At 38.1% G+C, this 21,883-nt stretch overlaps 5 protein-coding genes across 5 annotated transcripts; 3 read left to right on the top strand and 2 right to left on the bottom strand.

The window, feature by feature from the left end:
• Nucleotides 1-133: 133 nt before the first annotated feature.
• On the top strand, nt 134-3,422 carry LOC105179162 (uncharacterized). Its single transcript, XM_011102762.3, has 2 exons — nt 134-1,067; nt 2,474-3,422. Exons 1-2 carry the CDS (start codon nt 555-557, stop codon nt 3,245-3,247), a joined length of 1,287 nt encoding a protein of 428 aa, XP_011101064.1. The 5' UTR covers nt 134-554; the 3' UTR covers nt 3,248-3,422.
• Nucleotides 3,423-3,574: 152 nt separating this feature from the next.
• Nucleotides 3,575-4,162, bottom strand: LOC105179155 (transcription activator-like protein). Its single transcript, XM_011102758.3, has one exon. It carries the CDS (start codon nt 3,988-3,990, stop codon nt 3,715-3,717), a length of 276 nt encoding a protein of 91 aa, XP_011101060.1. The 5' UTR covers nt 3,991-4,162; the 3' UTR covers nt 3,575-3,714.
• A 3,814-nt stretch (nt 4,163-7,976) lies between these two features.
• Nucleotides 7,977-9,108, top strand: LOC105179145 (DUF241 domain protein (DUF241)). Its single transcript, XM_011102748.3, has one exon. It carries the CDS (start codon nt 8,054-8,056, stop codon nt 8,966-8,968), a length of 915 nt encoding a protein of 304 aa, XP_011101050.1. The 5' UTR covers nt 7,977-8,053; the 3' UTR covers nt 8,969-9,108.
• A 2,947-nt stretch (nt 9,109-12,055) lies between these two features.
• LOC105179125 (serine/threonine-protein kinase BSK1) lies at nt 12,056-18,255 on the top strand. Its single transcript, XM_011102726.3, has 9 exons — nt 12,056-12,698; nt 12,813-12,948; nt 14,048-14,181; nt 14,340-14,445; nt 15,851-15,936; nt 16,439-16,627; nt 17,302-17,466; nt 17,547-17,660; nt 17,788-18,255. The coding sequence occupies exons 1-9, from the start codon at nt 12,396-12,398 to the stop codon at nt 18,037-18,039; spliced, it is 1,485 nt and encodes a 494-aa protein (XP_011101028.1). The 5' UTR covers nt 12,056-12,395; the 3' UTR covers nt 18,040-18,255.
• VAR1 (FtsH extracellular protease family) lies at nt 18,189-21,661 on the bottom strand. Its single transcript, XM_011102737.3, has 5 exons — nt 20,144-21,661; nt 19,311-19,557; nt 19,032-19,215; nt 18,614-18,785; nt 18,189-18,542 (listed from the first exon to the last, which is right to left on the bottom strand). Exons 1-5 carry the CDS (start codon nt 21,428-21,430, stop codon nt 18,321-18,323), a joined length of 2,112 nt encoding a protein of 703 aa, XP_011101039.1. The 5' UTR covers nt 21,431-21,661; the 3' UTR covers nt 18,189-18,320.
• Between the last annotated feature and the right edge of the window lie 222 nt (nt 21,662-21,883).

Raw genomic sequence — 21,883 nt, 5'->3', positions numbered from 1 at the left:
CTTTAAATTTCATGAAAGATAATAATGTTGAGTGCAAACACAAAAAATTTCGAAAATATACACAAAATCTTAACTTATTATTTACTACAGCATTTGGCACTATCTACAGTTATGGCAAAAGAATTTCAAACCCGTCTACCATTCCTCATCCTCAATCAACTTTCACACACCTTTTTCGGATAAAAATCATCACACACATTCAATCACACACACACCCCACCCCTTCTTTATCATTATCAATCCTCCTATTCACCATTCACAAGTTCAAACGACCTTACCATAAACCATTACTTACCTGTAAAAGTTGAACAAAGATTTCAAGAAACCTTCCAGAATTCATACTCCTTTTGAAAACTTCCTACTTTGTACTCACCCTCTTGGATCTTTCTCTCGCTCTCTCTCCACACATATATACATACAAATACACTTGCAAGAAAAGCTTTCATCGAATTTCATTTTCTCTCTCTATATATCTTTCTTCTTCATGGGAAGTGGAAGAAGAAGAAGAAGAAGCAAGGCTACAAAACCCAAGAGTTCATTTTTTTAATGCAAGAATGAAAAACCCGGCAAAGATCCTGACCCAGTTCCCAAGACGGGCCTTGGATCTCAACTGGAGGCTTCTACTTTTCATCCTTCTCTCCGTCACCTTTCTTACCTACGTTTCTCTCTCCTTCTCCTCCACCACCACCACAGTATTAATCCCCTTCTCCAGTTTTGCCCCTCTCAAGTCCATATTCCTCGGCCCTGCAGTTCCCAATCGTCCCCCGCTTCGAGTTGAGACCCGCCCCGTGAACCCGTTGAACGGGTCCAGAATCGCAGTTTGTTTGGTGGGTGGGGCTCGGAGATTCGAGCTCACCGGTCCCTCCATTGTGGAAAGGATCCTCCGAGTTTATGCGAATTCGGATCTTTTTCTCCATAGCCCGCTGGACTCCAATGCGTATAAGCTTTTATTGTTAAATGATGCGCCGAGAATTGGTGCCGTAAAGATTTTCAGACCCAGACCCATACCGGAGACCGAGCCGGAGCTGCGAGTTCTCACCGCCCGCAACTCGCCCAACGGCATACAGGTGCGCATTAATACTCCCTCGCTTTGATTAACAGTTTTAACATAAACGTGACATGATTTAATTCACGAGATACGTGTAATCATTTCTTGCTTAACGCGTTCCCCGATAATTAAATGTTTTGATTTTCGCAGCTTAATCATGATCAACAGTTAGATTAAATCTCAGTGTATCAGTTCTTGTATTTTCGTTGAATAATTTAGTTTCATTTGAAATTGGAAAATTTTGGTGTTGGTGAAAAGATTGAAATAGGTAAGCGATTGGTGGGGGGGTTGTATCCGTCGCGAAATTTGGAAGAAACGGCATTGGTCGGATTTGGTGGCGTTAGCTTCTAGGGTTTGGATGTTTGCAACAGTTGTTGTGAACGTGTTTGATTTTAATTCCTTGGATTTCTTCCCACTCCGAAATTTCTCCAGGCTTTTGTCGTAGTTTCTGGTCCGTACGCGGTTAGTTGAACTTTAGTCGCCTTATTTGAATCTTAGGCTGTAGATAAGCCCATTCGTCAGAAATGCAAGAAATTGTTGTTCTAAAGGCTCTACCCACAACTTTGGTTGATAGTCCATCGAGTCTGAAATTCTAAGGATGTGCAATTTCTGAGATAAAGATGAAAGAATCATCAAAATGTACTAAAATTCGCTGATATTTACAAATTCTTGAAATTTCTCCACATTCCACCAAACACAACGACCCTTATCGATCTTTTCTCCTGTATGTCCTAGAACTGCTTCCCTTGAACGTTGTTCCAAACGGCAAAAGTTGGTTTAGGTCAATCATACAAAAACCTCTGTGGGTTTAGTTGCAACATGTCATTCTTTCCATTTTAAAATTACTTGCCACATAGGAGATATCCTAGGGTATGTAGTTGGTTCATGGACTTTTGTCTTTGTATCTCATGTTTGGTCATTACAATGTCATTTGCCGTCTTACCTTAGCTTTTCCCTTTGGACTTTTCTTGCATCCTGCTTAGGTTGCACGAATTGTTTCTTGATTGGTGTAAACGCCTTGATACATCGATCAAGATACAAAATCCGACCTCTTATAGATTCAAACTCGAACCATGGTTTGGTCGATCCACGTTCTGTTTTTAGGATACTATGGTTAGGAGTGTTATTAATACTCTATGCTGGCTGCTTGCCTAACTTATTTATCACAAGTCAACTACCATAGGATTCAAATTTTACTTCAAGAAGAAAAGAAATAATTCAGTTGGCATCCATCTGACGCTCCAAAATTCTGGGACTGAATTATTTACTAAGACATGATCTATTTGGTTCGACTTGTGTAAATCCCATTTGACGTAATTGCCAGTGTCACCTTTTGCATGGATGATCATATTCTTTGATTATATGTACATCATGTTGCGGGTAATATTGTAATTTGACCTCACCAACCCTCCTCTTCCGTTGCAGGGCTTGTTGCAGTACTTCAATCTGGTAGAGGGCTGCCTAACAATGATCAAATCATATCAAGAAAAGAATAACTTCACGTACGACTGGATCATCCGAACAAGAGTTGACGGGTATTGGTCCGACACGTTGGGCCCCGAGAACTTCATTCCGGGTAAATATTTGGTCCCCCCGGGTTCATCCTACGGTGGGTTGAATGACCGTTTTGGAGTAGGGGACTACAACACCTCAGTTGTAGCACTCTCAAGACTCTCCTTGATTCCTCAACTTAACGGGTCAGGGTTAATCCAACTCAACTCGGAGGCAGCTTTCAAGGCCCAACTCACCACACAAAAGGTCCAGTTCACCACCCGACGCCTCCCATTTTGTATAGTAACGGACCGTAAATATGATTTTCCTCCGGCCCGATTCGGCGTGCCGGTGGCCGCACTGTCGAGCCCAGGCCCACTCAGTGGTGCTAAGTGCAGGCCTTGCAGGCCCGTTTGTACTGGATCCTGTGTTGGGCCTGTGATGAATGGGCTCTACAGAGGCTGGAGCTGGACTGATTGGGCTAATAACACACTAGAGCTCTGTGACGCGCATAGTGAGTGGGAAAAGGGGTGGGAAGAATTATTCGATGAGGCAGCTGGGAAAAAGCTAGCTTCGGCGAGGAAGAAGGTTTGGGCTCTGAATATGGATCGGTGTGTTGATGGGTTTGAGAAGATGAAGAAACGGGCGGGCCACTGGGATGCGCCGAAACCCGTTGAGATTTGCAGTTTGGGCCTCAAGTCCCGGTGATGGAGATAGTATGTACTATAATAGAGGTTTTCTTTTCTTTTTTTCTTTTTCCCCTGTTCTTTTTTTTGGTCTTCCCCTTTTTGACCCTGATATAGAATCAGGGGTTCCGCTATATACGTACTGATAGTATATCACACCTGAAATTTTAGACCAATCCAGGTCGAGTTTGATTGAATCTCAATTAGGTAGATGAACCAAATAGTTGGAATATATATAATAGATATGTATAATTGATAAAAAACCAATCACATAATGATTAATTTAATTTAGTTTGATGGATCTTGATTTAGGTAATAACGTCTGTAATTTCACTACAACCCCTTAATGTGAAATTTCAAGATGCCTTTATTATTGAATTCCAGTCACATTAGCTTGCGTAGAAATGTATAAGAACATCAAACTAAAGTTGCATAATCTGATAGTTACTATACAGTACATACATACAGAATCGCACATGAAAATCTGAGCTACTGAATATAAGATTGGCCGGTGATGTCGAGGTCACGATCACCGGTGGAGGGCGGTGGCGTGTGCTTGGGCTGGATGGTGGCTTCTGCCGGGCCATCAGCACTCTGGGTGGCGCTGGCCGGTGGCTTCTCTTGCTCCTTCAGCTGGCCCTCCTCGGCGGCGTACATTCCGCCACCGTATGCGTCTCTGGTGAGCGGCTGCATGGGTGATATATGAGGCGGTTGGTGCTGCTCGCGAGCAGCGTCCTGTGTTTCTTGTTTGTTGGCTTTCTCCATTGCCAGAGATGTTCAGTTGTGGTCCGAGATTTGTTTGGGATGTTCTCATTAAGCCATTTTGTAGTATGCTTTGAGGGGAAAACGTGGCGAGAAAACTGTAGCGCCACGCCATTTGCGGCATGCAGAAACACAGGTGGCTGCAGTTCCGCCCGCGCAAAAGTTGATCGCCTGTCCAACACCCAATCACCCTACTCTGTGTCGTTGGGTAAAATTTATAAATGTTTTATAAAAATGTAATATACTGAAAATTATTTAATAATTTTTTAAAAAAATATTGAGAATCTAATTTAAAATTATTTTATTTCTGAATAATTTTTTGATGATTATTAATTGTTACCAGAGACTCAACCAAGTCTTTCTTTTTTGTTATAATGACAATTATTAGAGCTTATAAGATTTAATTCTTGAATGGGTTTATGCCATGAGCTCCAAATTTAAGTAGGTTGTGAATCATTTAATTTTATATTGATTATCGGATATATGAACAATTTAATTTTGCATAAATTTTGAGATTGTGTCAGTGTTTCAGTTTCTACACTGCTCCAAACTTCAAACATGTGTCTTACGTTCACAAATAATACATAATTATATTTCTCTAATATTTAAGTTAGTAAAAGTCGATCTAAGGTAATACACATAGTAATAAATGCACTCTTTCTCTCGGAGACCTTAAACTCAATATCAGTTTGAACATCAGAGAGCCATCGTTGGAACCTCTTCCAACTTGGCCGTAATGCAATCTTATTTTGCATGATTTTAGAGTACCTCTAAGAGATTAGTCGAAATACTTAGAATAACAAAAACCTTAAACACTTACTATCATATTCGATACCTTGCTGTTATTTCGAGTGAGAACAAATACTCAAATTAATTTCTTAAAATATTATTAAATAATATAATTAACGCTTCTATTTAAAAAACAAAAACTAAAGGACCAAAGGGAAGCCGCCTTCCCAACAATGGATTCCTACCAAGTGCATAAAAATGTGGGGAGATTATTAAAAATGAGGAAATGTCGGTTAGAGATAAAATTTCAGAAATTCCTCCGACAATTATTTGAAATCATTGAACTAATTATAAGATTAGAAACATGGAAATGACAATATAATTGATTAAAAGACTTGGGTTTGACTCATGTTGCCGCCATCATTAATTTATCAGAAAAAAACGTGACGCATCTAATTCATAAACAAACAATTAGTCCACCTAATCAACGTGCCATCACTCATCCACACACACATGCCTTGTTGCATTCATCCATTTATGTTCATTGTAACCTACATCTACTACCCCAATAATTAAACAAATTAATTGGCAAGTGGCCAAATTAGTTACAAAAGTTTGTCACATTGGAATATACCTTTGGCCCAACATGGGTCTAACTCAATTAAGGGTATTTCAGATGAAGTATGGAATCGAAGAAAAGAGAGAATTACTGGATTTGTTGGGAGGTCTCCATCTAAGACCCTGTAATACTTAAATAAGCTCGAGATCGATATAGTATAATTGGAATTGGAGATATTTAATGTTGCTGAATTGTAATAGATGTGTCTTACCTCAAATAAGGCTCGATCAGTGTATTTATAGTATCAAATGTGCCTACTTATCTAGTTCACGTGGCATCATTTCCATCTAAGTATAGTAAAACGATCTACAATCCTAATTGAGGTTTACTGACCCGACCCGAAACAAAACCAATGGGGCGAAATCTTGGTGCAGATATGGCATTTTTGTAGAGGGGTATTAATGTTGTTTTGGGTCATAATATACCCTATCAAATAAATTTATATATCTTACAAAGAAAATGTTTTATCAAATATTATAGGTTCGATTGCCCGAGGTCCCGAATACCTTTTTATTTATTTCCTTTTTGGTAATGGAGCAATTAAAAAGTTTCTTACAGATTAGCCTGGATGGGCGAATTATGAGGGGCAGAGGCAGTAGAGCAAGAGGAGAGATGAAAATGGTAAGAGAGAGAGACAAGTTATGCGGACTTGATCTGTGACGGTTGGCTGTTCGCCAGACACTTTTACGTGCTTCAGATTTCACAAAATAATAATTCTCCAATCACAGCCTCTGAATCCAATCTCAAACCTTAGCGCGTATGACATTTCTTCCAACAGCTGGTGGGCTACTGGAATTAATTACAGAGTTGTACCATCAAGATTATGGGATACCCAAACACTGCCTGAACAGGTATATGAAAGGCCATATTTCAGCCTAGGAATTATTAGCACAGAATTATTGATTTTTGTTTGTGTGTGTCACAATGCGCCAAGTTTCAATGTAGCATTGTAAGTATTGGTACCCATGGTTCTATCTTCATGGTCTAAAATCAATGAATTAGTGTCGGAATCTAAGCAGTGAGAATTATTGGGAGTTAATGTGGTAGTTATAGTGCAAGGAAATTTGGCGTTTCAAGAATTGTCAAGCCATGTATTAGCTGAAATCTTGTTGGTTGACAACGGGACTTAAATCTCTAATTCAGCCAACTGTTAGGTTTACTTTTTGCGATGGTAGTACATTGTTTGGCATGGATTGTTTTAGGCTACAAGTTGGTCATGGATCACTACTTTAAATTATCAGCATTTTGATTCCTTTATCATAGGAAAAGAAGTGGTGGTATGTTATATCGGAAATATGTGGTTAATTATATTATTCAATATATTAAAATTTATAATTTAGTTCAGTATATATTGATAATTTAAATTAATAAATACGTTGAAATGAAATAATAAGAAATCGTTGGATACAATTTATCCACATATGATATAAATAGTGACACTCTTATTAGTACACTTATATATTCATGGTACTACAAATTGAGTAATGACATAAACGGCTCTTAACATTAAAAGGGTTTGACTTTTAAGTAAAGATAATTTCAAATTAAAATGAGTTGTACAACATAACTATTAACATTCAATAAACAAATTAACTATTTCGAACCCGTTTAAATGGTTGGTTGGTAATTTCAAATGAAATTCTAATAATCTTAATTCGAGACCAATCTTTTCTCGAAATTGGTAAAAGTGAAATGATTTTTCAAATGATGTATCGTAATTATTTATGTGATAAGTATATATATAAAAATTTAAATTCTAAAACCTCCTATGATATAACAGGAAGGACTTATACTGATTCATTCCTGAAAATAGAAGAAAAAATTATTATTTGCAGATGCGAGGTGGACTATAATCTACTCCACGTCAATTCATGATCACCCTTGTTTGGGCGTATTAAAATTGCAGGTTCTGGAGAGCAAATTGAAGTAATGTCAACTCCTCATGATTCCCAAATCTTTCCATATCAATTACAACAGATATAAAAATCTTTTTCGTTTTTAGCAAAATAATTAACGCTAGCTAATTAAGTATCAGACCCATTTACATTGCACGACTCCCAATTCTCTTCTCTATGAACGACATGCCAGCCTTTATCTGATTTACCTTGGTTTTCGCTATTCATTTTATAATATAAGTATATACTTTTGGCCAAAGGGTTTTAGAATTTCCTTCAATATTAAAAGAGATCAAATATTTTGGAAGGAAAATTTTAATTTAAACTGAATTTGATCGAATCTAAATAAATTATATTACAGATATAATATATATATATATCATGTAATTTATGAAATAATTTTAAAAAAATAATTAATTATATAATAAATATATTATTTATTTTTGATTTTACCCAAGTTGATTACGTAAAATATTTTCTACCTTGAGGGGTTCAAACCACGAGATATGAAGTTGAAAAAGCAGATTAAATGAGGCACACGTGGTGTCAAGGCTCCACCGTAACAGCAACACCTGTGACCAGTGACCACTCCTCCTTTAAGCACCACATCCACATGCCTTGCGCCTTATTTCTCCCTCCCAACAGCCTGTATTTATTCGCGGATCCAGTCCCCAACCCCTCGTGCGCCTACTCCTTAATTACTCTACGCGTCACCCTCACCCCTCCCCCCACCCCCTGCCGTATATATATACTCCTGCAATTCATTTCCCTATACACTCAACTCAAGAAATCGATTATCTGTAATCAGTAAATCCCATAAAAAATGGCACCGAAAATGGTGACCAATTTTCGCAGATCGCTTTCATTCCCAAATCCTCCCTCCCATACTTCATCTAAACCCGAGAAGACTTTCCATGTCAGATCCACAAGCCTACCGTGCCGATCACACCCCATTATTTCCCAGCTCAGGGACGAAATAGCCGAGCTCAATTCGTGGTCCGTGTCGGAGTCCGGCTGCCGCACCTCCGCTTGGCTGTGCGACGGTTTGCGCCGCCTGAAGACAGTCCATGAGTCGCTCGACGATCTCCTCCATCTACCCCAGACTCGTGAATCTCTCCGGGGAGGCGAGTACTCTAACCTGATCGAGAAGCTTCTGGAAGACTTCCTCCGATTCGTCGACGTCTACGGAATGTTCCAGACGCTGGTTTTGAGATTGAAAGAGGAGTACTCGGCGGCCCAAATTGCCTTCAGGAGAAAGGACGGTGTGAGGATCGCTGTGCACTCGAAGAATCTGAACAAAATCGCCAAGGAAATCGGTAAGCTCGCTTCAAATCTCGCTTCCATTGGGAAATTATCCACGGCTCCCGCGCGAGCACCGTACGACGACGAGGCCGAGCTCATTGACGTCATCAACGATGTGCTCAAGGTGACGGTATCAGTTTCCGGATCTCTCTTCGGCGGGCTCTCGAATTCGTCGGCGTTCCGTAAGCCATCCTGCATGGCGCTGATGAATTTCGGGAAGAAAACGAAAAACGTGAAAGTCGAAGGGGCAATTCGAGAATTCGAGGAGATAAATCTGGAGAAGTTGAGGAAGAAAGCAGAGGAAGAGGTGAAAATGGCGTCTAAGAAAATGCACGAAATGGAGGACTGCATCGTGGAGATTGAAGGTTGCGCGGAGAGGGCGTTCCGGAGTTTGATAAACACTAGGGTTTCGTTACTCAATGTTCTTACACAATAACCCCACAAAACATCGAAAATTACATCTGAGTGTATATTTTAACTTTATCGTATACTTTTTCCCCCTTTATTTTGCTATTCTGAAATTGAAGTAGTGAAAATTGTGAACACATATATCAGAAAACCAAATTTTACAATGTACAGTTGTGATTTACTCGAAAAGTTCGATTGATTGATTTCGTCCGTAGATTTCTCTCGTGCATGTTGGATTAATGTCTGAATATTAATCTCAAATTATTGAAAAATACTAATATTTTTTTAAATTACGGTTCTTGATAAACAACAATTCTTTTTATTTAAATAAATATTAGTAATTGTCAATATATTGATGAATCTGATCGCAACTCTCTCAATTTTAAGATGTAAAGAAAAATAAAATTTAAATGTATATATATTACTATATGCTCTTTTAATTTCATGAAAATATTTATAATACTAATTACTTTGCATTAACCAGAATTAATTTAAATGATCACATACATATTGGGAACATTAAATATAAGGCTAAGTAATTAGGAGCTAGCATTTATTTTTCAAATTCTTTTCTTGAATATTAAATGCACAACTAAGTAAAAAATAATTAGCTAAATTATTTACTCGAAAAACCAATTAATCAAAGACTATATATAGTATTAATTAATTAATGAATATATAGTTGGGGTGCTGAAATTATTGAAGGAATATATATGGTAATTAATAGGGTCCGGCACATACATCCATATATGCATGTTGCAAGACATCCAGCCAGCCATGCACAAACGCACACGGTCTGAACATGTGAACTGGATCCGTCAGCCAACCCAACACACACATAATTAAATTACTGCACAAAAAGAAATAATGAAAGAGACAAGGTACGTAAGTAGTTAAGGTTAACGTGCACATTCATTCACGCGGAAGACTGTTTTGCTGGAAATATGATTAAGCAATATTAATGATTGGATGGAGTAATTGGCATGTCCAAGGATGGTTTCTGAAAAGGGATCATGATGAACTGGAGTTTTGGCTCATGCCCTTACCAACTTGCAATATTCATGCATGCTTTTCTGTAATTTTCAACTAATTACCTTGTAACTCCTCATCATCATTTTTCTTAATCATTTAAGCTCATGATTAAATGTAGATTAATTTGAACACATACACATGTGCAAAACTATTAATTTATCTTTAAGGTTTATTCATTTGGTACCAATTGTTCAAAATTTCGATTTCTTCGTTTAGGTAAACTATGTTGGGAATATTGACCCACTTAATTTTCTTCTACTTATTTCCTATTTTCCACCGTGTTGTGTTTGGCAGTCCCATCTTTCTTCAAGTCTGACAAGATATTTCATCATCCGCCTAATCTTTGCTTTTTAAACTTTATTACATTTTTATCTCTTGGATAGACACTCCTAACTCACCCCATCTCAAAGTCTATATATAATCCGGTTTATTAAATCGCAAATTACATCTTAAAGTTAAAAATTTAATTATAAAAATATTCTTATATTTCTTTTATAAAATTATAAATATATATCTTTGAGAGAGACGTCAATGTACTGTACTTATATAATTATTTGCATAAGTCTGATGGGTCAATGTAAATTACAATTACAACCTCAAATGACGTATTTGTAAGTTTAAAAAATTAGCTGGAAGAAAATTATTATAATTAATTACCATTAATCCCTCTATATTTCATTTCCCCTTATCCTTTATATTCTTCTCATTTTATTATTATTTAGTGCCTAAACATTTGTGACTTGTTATAAATAAATTGATTTGGATACGAATCTGTTATTTTTAAATTTAAAGCCATACCTATGATCCAAATCAAATATTTCACAAAATCAGGAGACTGTTTGATAGCTCCCGCTAACTAAATACGAATTCACTTGCGGTAATAAGCCCAAATGACTTGATTACGAGGATTGTTGTTCCCATTATTCTAAAATAAAGAAAAAAATTGTATTTTTCATTCTCTATGATAGAGGATGCTGCAGTTTTGATCTCTTAGTTGATAGATTTAGCATATTTATAGCAATTGGGACAAAAAAATATTATAATTTTTTATCATATGTGACACTATTTTTTATTCTATATGACCAAAATTGCTATAATTTTCTGTTCTATGAGACCAAATATATTAAGTTGATAAACTGTGGGATTAAAAGTAGAATATATTATATGGTGTGGGATAAAAACACAATTTTTTGTAACATAAAAGAAAAGAAAAAAAGTAGTTGTCCTTGACAGGTAAGCCTGCCTTTTTTCCATTGTTCCCAGCACCCACTTTAATAATGCAAGAAATTAAGTTACAAATTAAGCACATAGGAGTTATATATTTATTTTGCCTTTAAAAGTTGGGGTCATTTTTAATTATAAAACACAGAGAAAAATGGCACTATTGCTCCATAAAAATACTATAATTAAAAAAAATATGTCACTAAAAGTCAAAAGATTCTCACATTTTTCATAATGTGATTGGAGTGGAGTGGAAGCTTTTCTTCCAAAAGTTGGAAGCTAATATATTATATAAATACAAAAGTATAGAATTAAGAAATTATTGAATTAGATAGTATGTTGACAATTGATATATAGGTGGGTGAGTAATGTCTCAAAAAGATAATATGAAATCACGTCTATATTTTGGTACATGCAATGCCATTTACTCTTATAAATGGGGAATTAAGAAAATAATCAGATATAAATATGAAATTGCACCTTGAAAAGTAATAGAGTGAGGAGGACTGAGTATAGGATAAACGGCATAAAACTCCCCCATGTTTTATTCTTTTAGATACAAAAGTTTTTAATAAATATTTCTCGTGACTCTTATTCTAAAGAGATATTTATAATTTTTTCAAATAATAATACAATATTAATAAATTATAAAAAAAAAAAGTCTGTTGTAATCTGGTTGACTAACATTTACAAAGTAAAGAAAAAAGATTTGGTGGACGCAGTGATAAATACGGGTACGTATGAGGTCAACAAAGAATTTGTACCTTTTTTCTCTTATGGAAAATGTAACGATGCGATGGTCGTTGCTGGTGCCTGGAAACTGACAAACGCTGATAAAATTTAAATCGAAACCTTAAAATAGTAATGGTAGTAAAAGTTATATAAAGTAGCACTAGTTGTAGTAGAAGAAGAGGAAGAAGAAAAGCCCAAAGGCACTTTCACCAAAATTTCTCTCTTCTTTTGGAGATCCCTTTCTACCTCATAACCCGCACGAACGTATATATTTTAATGAATTTTCTCGACTTTAGTATTTGTAAAGTGTAGATTACTGTGAATTTCTGCATATAATAATCCCTAGTGCGATTCGAAAATTGAGCATATCATTGTGTTTCTGAGCTGGGTTTGCTGTTCACCAGAGGAGTATTTTTTAGCTTCGCGTCACGTGTGGTGGTGGTCTGGTGAGTCAACTCGACCGAGTCGTCATGGGATGCTGCGGGTCAAAGGAGCATCTGCCGCGTTCCGGTGAGAAGGATCAGTGGCAGCAGCAGCAGCAGTATGGACACCGCCGTTCCTCCTCCGTCAACGCAGCCTCTACTGGGGGCTTCGCGGAGTTCTCACTGGCGGAGCTGAAGTCCGCCACCAACAACTTCAGCTCCGACAATATAGTCTCGGAGAGTGGGGAGAAAGCCCCCAATGTCGTCTATGAAGGCCGCCTGCAGAACCAGCGGTGGATCGCTGTCAAGAAATTTACCAAGATGGCGTGGCCTGATCCCAAACAGTTTGCTGTATGTGTATATTTTCCTGATATTTTTTTATTTTCGAATATATTTTTCTCCTCTAAAGTAGAAAGTGGATTTAGGTTATAGAGTTATTGAATATGTTTCTGGATTACTGTAAAGGAGGAAGCTAAGGAAGTGGGGAAGCTGAGGCACAAGAGGCTGGCGAATCTGATAGGGTATTGTTGTGATGGGGACGAGAGGCTGCTCGTTGCCGAATTTATGCCTAATGAAACGCTCGCTAAGCATTTATTTCACTGTACGTTGAGTTGTCGAATTACCAATTTAGCTTCAATTTGTGATTTATTTGCATTTTGTTTTACATTACTCTTTTTTTATCAATCGTAGTTACAATTTTATAATTCTTGCAGATATGGTCTAATCTATAGCTTGTATGATTTTCCTAACGTCTTTTAAGCTTTGTGAATTCTAGAAATGGGCTCAGTTGGCCTAATTGATTAGTGGCTAAGGTATAAGGGTTTGTGGAAATTTCTTGGTATTTTGAGATTTTCCATTGTGAAAGCTTTTAGTTGTGATTGAGGTCAGGCAGAGATTCTAATCATTTCCGAGATGAATGATAGAAGCGTGCAGGCTTGAGTTTGGAATTTGTGCTTGTTCGAGTATGGTTGTCATGTCATCTGTGAACAACTATTGATCTATGTATTCGGTTTCTATTTCTGAGTCACCCAGGTGAATAATCCATTCTGTGTATAAGCCATATAGGCCTGCAGATTCTCATGAAGTTGGGCACTTCCGCAATTCAATATTGATGTCAATGAATTTAAAGCAGTTTCTTGTAATGAAGCCTATTCTAAAGTTGCACGGTTGCATTTAAGAACTTCTTGGTCTTGTGAAAGTCTGTAACATGTTTAATTCAATTGTTTCATGATGATTGTGGTTCTGCTCTGAGTCAGATATGCAAGTACTTTTTTCAATTAGATGGTACCAGCCTCAATTGGCAAAAAAGCTATGTGAAAAACTTGGGGTACTACAAAATATTTTGTTTGTTTTTCTTAGTGTATTACACTCTTTAAAAGTTTGTGTTTTTCTATTGATTGTAAAACGGGAGTTTATATGTTATGGTGTGTGCAATAAACGATTAGAGAGAGAAGCATTTTCTTGCCATGTTTCCAATGATGCTCAATCTGTTTGCTATCCTCTTTTGCTACCTCTAATGTTATGTCTCAGTCAATAGCAGAGGACCTTTGTGTTCTCCAGATTTTGTTTCAGAGGAGGGTGGCTGGGAAGGGGTTGTTTCTTCACTGTAGTTAATGTATTTCTATACGAAGCTTGATAGATAAAATTTGTTATGTTCTTCATTTATGTTCAATTTGAAATATTCTCTGTACTTTCTGCAGGGGAGAATCAAACCCCTGAGTGGGCAATGCGTTTAAGAGTTGCTCTATATATAGCTGAAGCACTGGATTACTGCAGCAGGGAAGGTCGACCACTCTACCATGACTTGAATGCCTATAGAGTTCTCTTTGATGAGGTTAATTATCTATTTTTTGTCGAAGATTTGCTTTTGTTACAAGGGGAATATCATGCCATGTGCTTCTTGTTCTGTGCCATGCTGGTGCCCAGTTTTTTATTCTATTTTATGTTTTTGGCTCTTTTGGAGACAAGTTCTGATGCGCTTGATTTTGGCAGAATGGAGATCCACGGCTGTCCTGTTTTGGATTAATGAAGAACAGCAGGGATGGTAAAAGTTATAGCACAAATCTTGCTTATACGCCTCCTGAGTATCTGAGAAATGGTAAATGTTATGTGCAGTGCCTTTTACCTTTGGTCGAAATTCATATTACAAGCTGTCCTAATTTACTGAGATGAACATGGCCTAAAACATTATTGTACTATTGTGGAGTTTCTGAATAATGGCTTTTGAAAGCAGAGGATTAGAAGATTTACGCTACACTGAGATCTTCCTCTATTTAGAATTATGTGGAACATGGATTACTAGCATGTCATTTGTATGTAATCAATAGATCTCAGAACAGCAAACCAAAGCTCCTCTGCATTGGGTGGCTATGTCTCCCTTTTTGGTTATAGTTATCTATGACCTGATATTTTGGGGGAATCTCCTCACTGCCCCCCATACCTGCTGTACTTGTAATTAGCTATTCCTACAGTAAGTTCAAACAAGGTGAAAAGCCTTTCTCATAAGATATTTGTTAAACTAAATACTTGACCTTTTGCACATATTCGATTCTGAGTAATTGTTCCTACAAAAATCATTTTGCATGAATTAAAATCGATGTCTTTATTGTTAGCGACCTTAACAGTTTATACACGAGTGTAGTGCAGCTAAGGAAATTGGGATGAAGTCAGGATCTGTTAGAGAGATAGATTGGTTAACTGTATTGTGGACTCTTAGTAAATAACAAGCATCCCCAACAATATATTCAAGGTCGTAATGTTATTTAAGCAACAAGATTCATGTACAACTACGAAAAAGTTTCTGTGAGCAGAAAAGGGTTAAGCTTACTGAGAATTCACCCACGTTCCTGCACATGATTGACAACCTTAAAAACTTACTACCTCAACAGTTTTAGATCAAGATGATGATTGGTGAGTCGGTGCATGCTTCATCTCAGTCTGAGCTCAATCTTTTAAGTTCTTTAAGTCATAGATTCAACTTTTCATATGTCCTGCATTCCTGTCCATAGTTCTAACTTATCACACACCACATGTTACCATCCATGACTCTGTGTCGTTGAGATCCCTGACTTGATGCTTCATAGATGACCATCAATTCTCTCAGTCTTTGAGCATTCCGTCTAATCTGAATGTTCCTTGAAAGTGTAATATTAATGGGAGAAAATGAGGTTTCTCTTGGCACACCAATAAAAAGGCTTTCAAAATTAGCTGCTAGAGCTACTATCTCTCGGTATTGCCATTAGGTTCTTGCTCCGATGGAGATAATCAATGATACTGAAAGGAAGAAATTGTGAAGTTATGTTGTACCGTACCAGTATTAAGTTAACAAACCAGCTGATTCTAATTTTGATACTTCTGTCCGAGCAACTGGATTAACTTAACACTCTTTTTGTGCATAGTACATTTTGCTTTTTTCTTGTTCACTCTTTCTCTCTGCGTATGTGTGTATAAATATATTATCTATATATCAAGATTGCTTAGCATGTGGTGGCAATTTCTTGTAGGGAGGGTGACCCAGGAAAGTGTTGTTTTCAGCTTTGGAACTGTCCTGTTGGATCTTCTTAGTGGAAAGCATATTCCTCCAAGTCATGTATGTAATTGTATCTTGCTATTTATCAGCTTTTGTAACAATTCATGTTTTGTAGCTGGGATTTCTTTTCTGAATCAGCTTTCATTTTGGTATAGCTTCCATTTACATGCGGTGTTGTTTTACTTGACATTTCTAGGGCATTAATTGCAACTAGCTATTTAACTTGAAGAAAGCAGTATAGTTTGGATACCGTTTTCCCTTGTTATCGTGATTAAAATGATAACTTTTATAACTGATTTCAATTAGCTGACTTGGTCAAATAAGTGCATCAAACTGGGTTGCATGGTACAGTTGGAAGCTTACTTTTGGGACATAAAAGGCCGTGTTTGATTTGCTTGATTAGAAGGAATTAAGTGCATAATCCCACCTAGGTTGTTTGGTGTTAACATTGTTTTGTCACTAGTCTTATACTTGTGGCCATATCTGTGATGTTTTGAGTTATAGTGGTTATTCAAATATTATTTGGAGACTGTGTACCTGATAATCATTTTCTGCATGTCAGGCGCTGGATATGATACGAGGCAAAAATATTCTTCTCTTAATGGATTCCCATTTAGAGGGAAATTTCTCAACTGAAGAGGCTACTGTAGTTTTTGATCTTGCTTCACAGTGTTTGCAGTATGAACCAAGGGAACGGCCAAAGACCAAGGATCTTGTTTCTACCCTCGCCCCGTTGCAAAATAAACCCGATGCAAGTCCTAATTTCCTTTCTTTGCTGTTAGAAGATTCAGAATTATGCTTTCGTAAACAGATGATATATTATACGATAATGATCTAATCGCTATTGTGTTTTGCACATCATGCTATAGTGCATAGTAGATTTTAATATTATTTTGAATGTTATCATGTCAAGTCTAGGTAGGTTCCCTTGAGTTGTGTCTAATGGGAGAGTTTTCTACAGAGTACTTACCAAATATTTTCTTATTGGTTGTGCCAACAAGAGGCATGTAATTCTATCAGCCAGATCGCTTCGTCTCGGACTTTGAGTCTGCCCAGCCAGTCTATGTTGCTTGTTTGCTGTCACTAATGGTGCTAATGCTGTTTTGGTTCTCTCCGCTGCTATGCATTTTGCACGTGATTCTTGTTTCTTTTCCCTCATTCTGATCTTCTATTTTTGCCATGCTTGCTTCTAACTGGCAGTTTTGGGTTTTAATAAAGTAGCAGAAAGTATATCATATATCTCTTTGATTTTGACAAAATGGAAAAAACTGCTTTATCTATTCCTGGCTTAAGCTAGGGTTTCTGATGACACTGATTTGGTGATGAAATTGAGTATAGTGTTGGTAAAACATTGATCTCATGGTACAGTACTCACTGAATTTGTGATACTACTTAAGAAGATAACCAAGAAATTGCCAACTGCAGGTACCATCTTATGTGATGCTGGGAATTCCAAAGCGTGAAGAAACACCATCTACGCCACCACATCCACTCTCGCCAATGGGTGATGCCTGTTCACGTATGGATCTCACTGCTATCCATCAATTTTTGGTGATGCAACATTACAAAGATGATGAGGGAACCAATGAGGTAAACTATCCTGGCTAATGATGCTGTGGTGAATTTTGTTGATATCTATCTATTCTAAGTCCCTATTGGATGCAAAATAGTTGTCTTTCCAAGAATGGACTCAACAAATGAGAGATATGTTGGATGCAAGGAAAAGGGGAGACTTGGCATTCCGTGACAAAGATTTCAAAACTGCAATAGATTGCTATTCTCAGGTACTTGCTTTTGTGGGAAAACTTCTCTAGGTGTATTCTCTAGTCTCTGGAATAATAATGTAAGTTGGAGCTGCAATGTGGAAATTGTGAATAATATAAGAACCTTTACTAAACTGATTATGTGCAGTTCATAGATGTGGGCACCATGATTTCCCCAACTGTTCATGCAAGACGAAGCCTTTGTAATCTTATGTGTGATCAACCAGATGCTGCCCTCCGGGATGCGATGCAAGCTCAGTGCATTTATCCTGATTGGTCCACAGCATTTTACATGCAGGCTGTGGCCCTTGCCAAGCTTGACATGCACAAGGATGCAGCTGACATGTTGAATGAGGCTGCCATGCTAGAAGAAAAGAAGCAACGAGGTGGGAAAGGATAATGACCCTTCCATCTATTACTTGTTGAGAAGTCATGGTGTGACAAATTCTGTCGTAATCACATACTGCACAGTTTGCCTATATCATTTGATCTTTTGAGGGATGTGATTGTTTTTCACAAATGTACAATATGGAGGGAAAAATACATACATTGACTTGAGTAGATGGTCATGCTTAATTATTACCACTCAAATATGTTGAATAATATTTTATCGCTATCAGCGTGTACAATTGGTATGTAGACCTATATATAAAACAAATTTTGCAAGTTCTCAGAACAGAATCAGGCAATATACAGTTCAGCTTTACCATCAATGAACAGGCTCATGAACTCTTCTCCATCAACTGTTTCTTTTTCTATCAGCAACTGAGCAAGCTTGTGCAGAATGTCTATGTGTGTGGTTATTATCTGCGTGGCCCTTGTGTACGCTCTCTCTACCAGTTCTCTCACTTCTGCATCCACCACATCTGCTGTTGCCATTGAGTAGTCTTTCTGGCTTGACATCTGAAGTATATCGTGAATGTTAAGAGTCTTCTAATAACATACTTGAGACGTGTTGTAAAGGTAGTAAGTACCTGTTGGCCTAGGAAGGGGTTCCCACCAGGTCCACCGATGGCCACTTGTCCAATCTTTTTGCTGAACCCAAATCTCTCAACCATCTGTCTTGCGACCCTTGAAACTTGCATGAAGTCATTGGACGCCCCTGTTGTTACGTTCTCCTGTCCAAAAATAACCTCTTCGGCCACCCTATATGAACAAAGAACATTTCTTAATACCCCACCCCAAAAACAGAAGAGTAAAGAGTTATGGAGGAACAAGCAACTTCTTGAGATAATATCACCAAGCATATTACAATATAGTAGGGAATCTTTGAAAGACTCACCCTTAAGTTATAAATGACAATCACCTATGGTATTTTAAAACATGACTCCCTACATTAATTAGAAACTGTTTAAAGTTATTCATGGGAGGGCTTGAAAATGCCTAACTGACCTTCCACCAAGTGCGACTGCCATCTGATTTTCTAGGTAGCTTCGACTGTACAATCCTGACTCAAGTCTCTCTTCACTTGGAGCAAAGAAGGTAAGCCCACCAGCTTGGCCACGAGGAATGATGGAGATCTTGGCAACTGGATCATACTCTGGCATCAGAGCACCGACTAATGCATGCCCAGCCTCTACACACAATTTGCATTCGTAGCGGTCAGGCAACCAACAGTAAAGGATAAAAAAGCTAAGGCGACTCCAAATTCTTATTTGCAGTTTCTCATACCATGATAAGCAACTAGCCTCTTCTTTTCATCAGATACAACGGCATTTTTCTTCTCTGGTCCGGCAATTATTCTCTCGAGGGCATCAGATATCTCATCTTTGCTTATTTCCTTAAGGTCACGCCTTGCGGCTAGGATGGCTGCCTCATTCATCAGGTTTTGCAAATCAGCACCGGTGAAACCTGGCGTTCTCCTGGCAATCTTTTCAAAATCGACATCCTTGGCAAGTGCCTTTCCTCTGGAATGCACCTGGTATGGCAATGATATGGTGACAAAATGTGAAATGAGAATGTGCGATGGTGATTTCTAGATTAACGGAGCAAGAATTCTCTGAAAATTTGACACTGAGAGGCCAGCACTAACAAGTTTGGCGTAATAAGGTAGTAGAGTGCAAAAAGTTTAAAAGTGAGATTGCTTAAATGTAAGACATCTATCGCAGTAGCTTCATACAAGTTTACTTTAGGGCAGTGACAAATTTGAGGGAGGAGTTGAATCCCAGTAGAAACATTATAGTGAAAGTGCTAACATATACTCATTGAAGTTAGGACAAAAGCTGCATAGAAGTTTACTTAACAGTTATCAAACTGCCTAAACTGAAACATCAGGAAGCTTCAAGACTGCTAGAAAGCAATTAACAGTTGCCAAAATAAGCGCAAACCACATTTCTCATTGTTGGGCATAAAACTCAAATTTTCAATTGACTGATCCGTCGATGCATCCTTACTGTTGTGTATCCAGAAGTGATTCAGGCCTTAAAAATGATACCCCCTCCACAAGTTCACATTTATATCGACTAAAGAAACTAAAGAGTGAGGGCTTAGCAAAGCTCACTAACCTGAAGAATTCTGACTCTACCAGCAACATCAGGCCTGTCTACGGTGACCTGTCTATCAAACCTCCCCGGCCTCAGCAATGCTGAATCAAGAACATCCGGCCTATTGGTCGCTGCCAAGACTATAACACCAGAATTACCTGAAAATCCATCCATTTCAGTCAAGAGCTGATTAATAGTCTGCTCTCTTTCATCATTTCCCCCACCAAGTCCTGCCCCTCTTTGCCTACCCACAGCATCAATTTCATCAATGAACACAATGCAAGGAGCTTTAGACTTGGCCTTATCAAACAAATCCCTCACTCTTGAAGCTCCAACACCTACAAACAACTCTACAAACTCTGATGCAGCACAGGAAAAGAACGGTACCCCTGCTTCACCAGCCACTGCCCTTGCCAAAAGGGTCTTTCCAGTACCGGGTGGACCAACCAAAAGACAACCTTTCGGAATTTTTGCACCCAATGCAGTGTACTTATCAGGGTTTTTCAAGAAATCAACTACCTCTTGCAACTCCAATTTTGCTTGATCAGCCCCTGCTACGTCAGCAAATGTGACACCAGTCTCAGGCACCTCCTGGAATTTGGACTTGGACCTGCCAAAGTCCATTGGCCCGCCAAGTCCTCCAGGCCCGCCCGGCCCGCCCTGGGCCCGTCTAAACAAAAAGAAAAGGCCAGCAAAAGCAAGCACTGGAAACAGCAAATTCCCAATAAAATTAAACAGCCCATTTCCAGAATCACCTTCAGAAACCGAAATATCAACACCATTCATTGCCAAAATGTCAATCAAGTCCGGGTCATTGGGGACAATCACAGTTGCCCGGCGGCCATCCACTGCGGTCAGCTGAAGGGCACTCCCCTCTTTACTGAACCGCACTCTCTCGACCTTACCCTTCTTCACCGCATTCAAGAATTCACTGTAACGCCATTGGGAACCTTCAGGGAGATCAGAGGTGGACTGGGCCTGAGGCTTTGGAGCATTCAAGATTAGATTTTGGGCAAAGGGTGATGACTGGCTAGTCTTTTGGGCCTCGATTTCGATCACTTGTGGAGCAGGAGCAGGTGGTGGAGTATTATCCAACGCTAATGCTTGCGGAGCAATTGAAGAGAAAAGTAGAGCAGCCAAAGCTCCATGACTTGAGACGACCTTTGATTTGTTGGAATTCTTGTTGTTAAGAATCGATTGTGGAACAATGAACTTTCTTGAAACTGTTTTGGGTGTGGGAGAAGATATATATACTTGGGTGCCAAAAAAGTTGGAGGAAAGTAAAGGGTTTGTTAATGCTGAAGCCATGAGATTTGTGGAGTTCTTCTGTTGCTTGTTTTCTGATATCTCGAAATTTATAGGAATCAATCAGAAGGGGAAAAGGGGATACTTGATGAAGGAAATTAGGGAATAGAAAATCTAAATTGGTTTACGATTAAACTGAAGCCATAGATTGGAATGTCGCTTGGGTTGGCTCTACGTGTGCTAAATATTATCCAATCATGCTTGCTTTGATTTTCACCATGCTTTAGAAGGGAGGGGGAGTATGCAGACAAGAAGAAAAGTCCTGGAAGTATTTTCCAAATATTTGTCTTATCACATTCACTCCAAAAAAAAAAGAAAAATGAAATTTTAATATTTACTCAAAGAGTGTGAAAAGCTGAAAAAAGAAATGTAAATGTTCTTGGGTCTTGGACTTATGATACCGATACCACTCTTTTTCACTGGAGATTAATTGAATTTGAAGCGTTTATCAAATGT

Source organism: Sesamum indicum, linkage group LG2 (assembly GCF_026168435.1).
Source record: "Sesamum indicum cultivar Baizhima isolate 11 linkage group LG2, ASM2616843v1, whole genome shotgun sequence".
NCBI lineage: Eukaryota > Viridiplantae > Streptophyta > Magnoliopsida > Lamiales > Pedaliaceae > Sesamum > Sesamum indicum.
This window is presented reverse-complemented; position numbering and strand designations above follow the sequence as displayed.

Excerpts from the sequence above, each read along its gene's own strand:
- LOC105179162 (XM_011102762.3), top strand. The coding sequence starts at position 555 with ATGAAAAACCCGGCAAAGATCCTGACCCAGTTCCCAAGACGGGCCTTG. Across the intron at positions 1,068-2,473 it reads ACTCGCCCAACGGCATACAG|GGCTTGTTGCAGTACTTCAA; the intron begins GTGCGCATTAAT and ends CTTCCGTTGCAG.
- LOC105179155 (XM_011102758.3), bottom strand. The coding sequence starts at position 3,990 with ATGGAGAAAGCCAACAAACAAGAAACACAGGACGCTGCTCGCGAGCAG.
- LOC105179145 (XM_011102748.3), top strand. The coding sequence starts at position 8,054 with ATGGCACCGAAAATGGTGACCAATTTTCGCAGATCGCTTTCATTCCCA.
- LOC105179125 (XM_011102726.3), top strand. The coding sequence starts at position 12,396 with ATGGGATGCTGCGGGTCAAAGGAGCATCTGCCGCGTTCCGGTGAGAAG. Across the intron at positions 12,949-14,047 it reads CGCTAAGCATTTATTTCACT|GGGAGAATCAAACCCCTGAG; the intron begins GTACGTTGAGTT and ends TACTTTCTGCAG. Across the intron at positions 15,937-16,438 it reads AGCATATTCCTCCAAGTCAT|GCGCTGGATATGATACGAGG; the intron begins GTATGTAATTGT and ends TCTGCATGTCAG.
- VAR1 (XM_011102737.3), bottom strand. The coding sequence starts at position 21,430 with ATGGCTTCAGCATTAACAAACCCTTTACTTTCCTCCAACTTTTTTGGC. Across the intron at positions 19,216-19,310 it reads GAGGCTAGTTGCTTATCATG|AGGCTGGGCATGCATTAGTC; the intron begins GTATGAGAAACT and ends AATTGTGTGTAG. Across the intron at positions 18,786-19,031 it reads GCAGTCGCACTTGGTGGAAG|GGTGGCCGAAGAGGTTATTT; the intron begins GTCAGTTAGGCA and ends TTGTTCATATAG.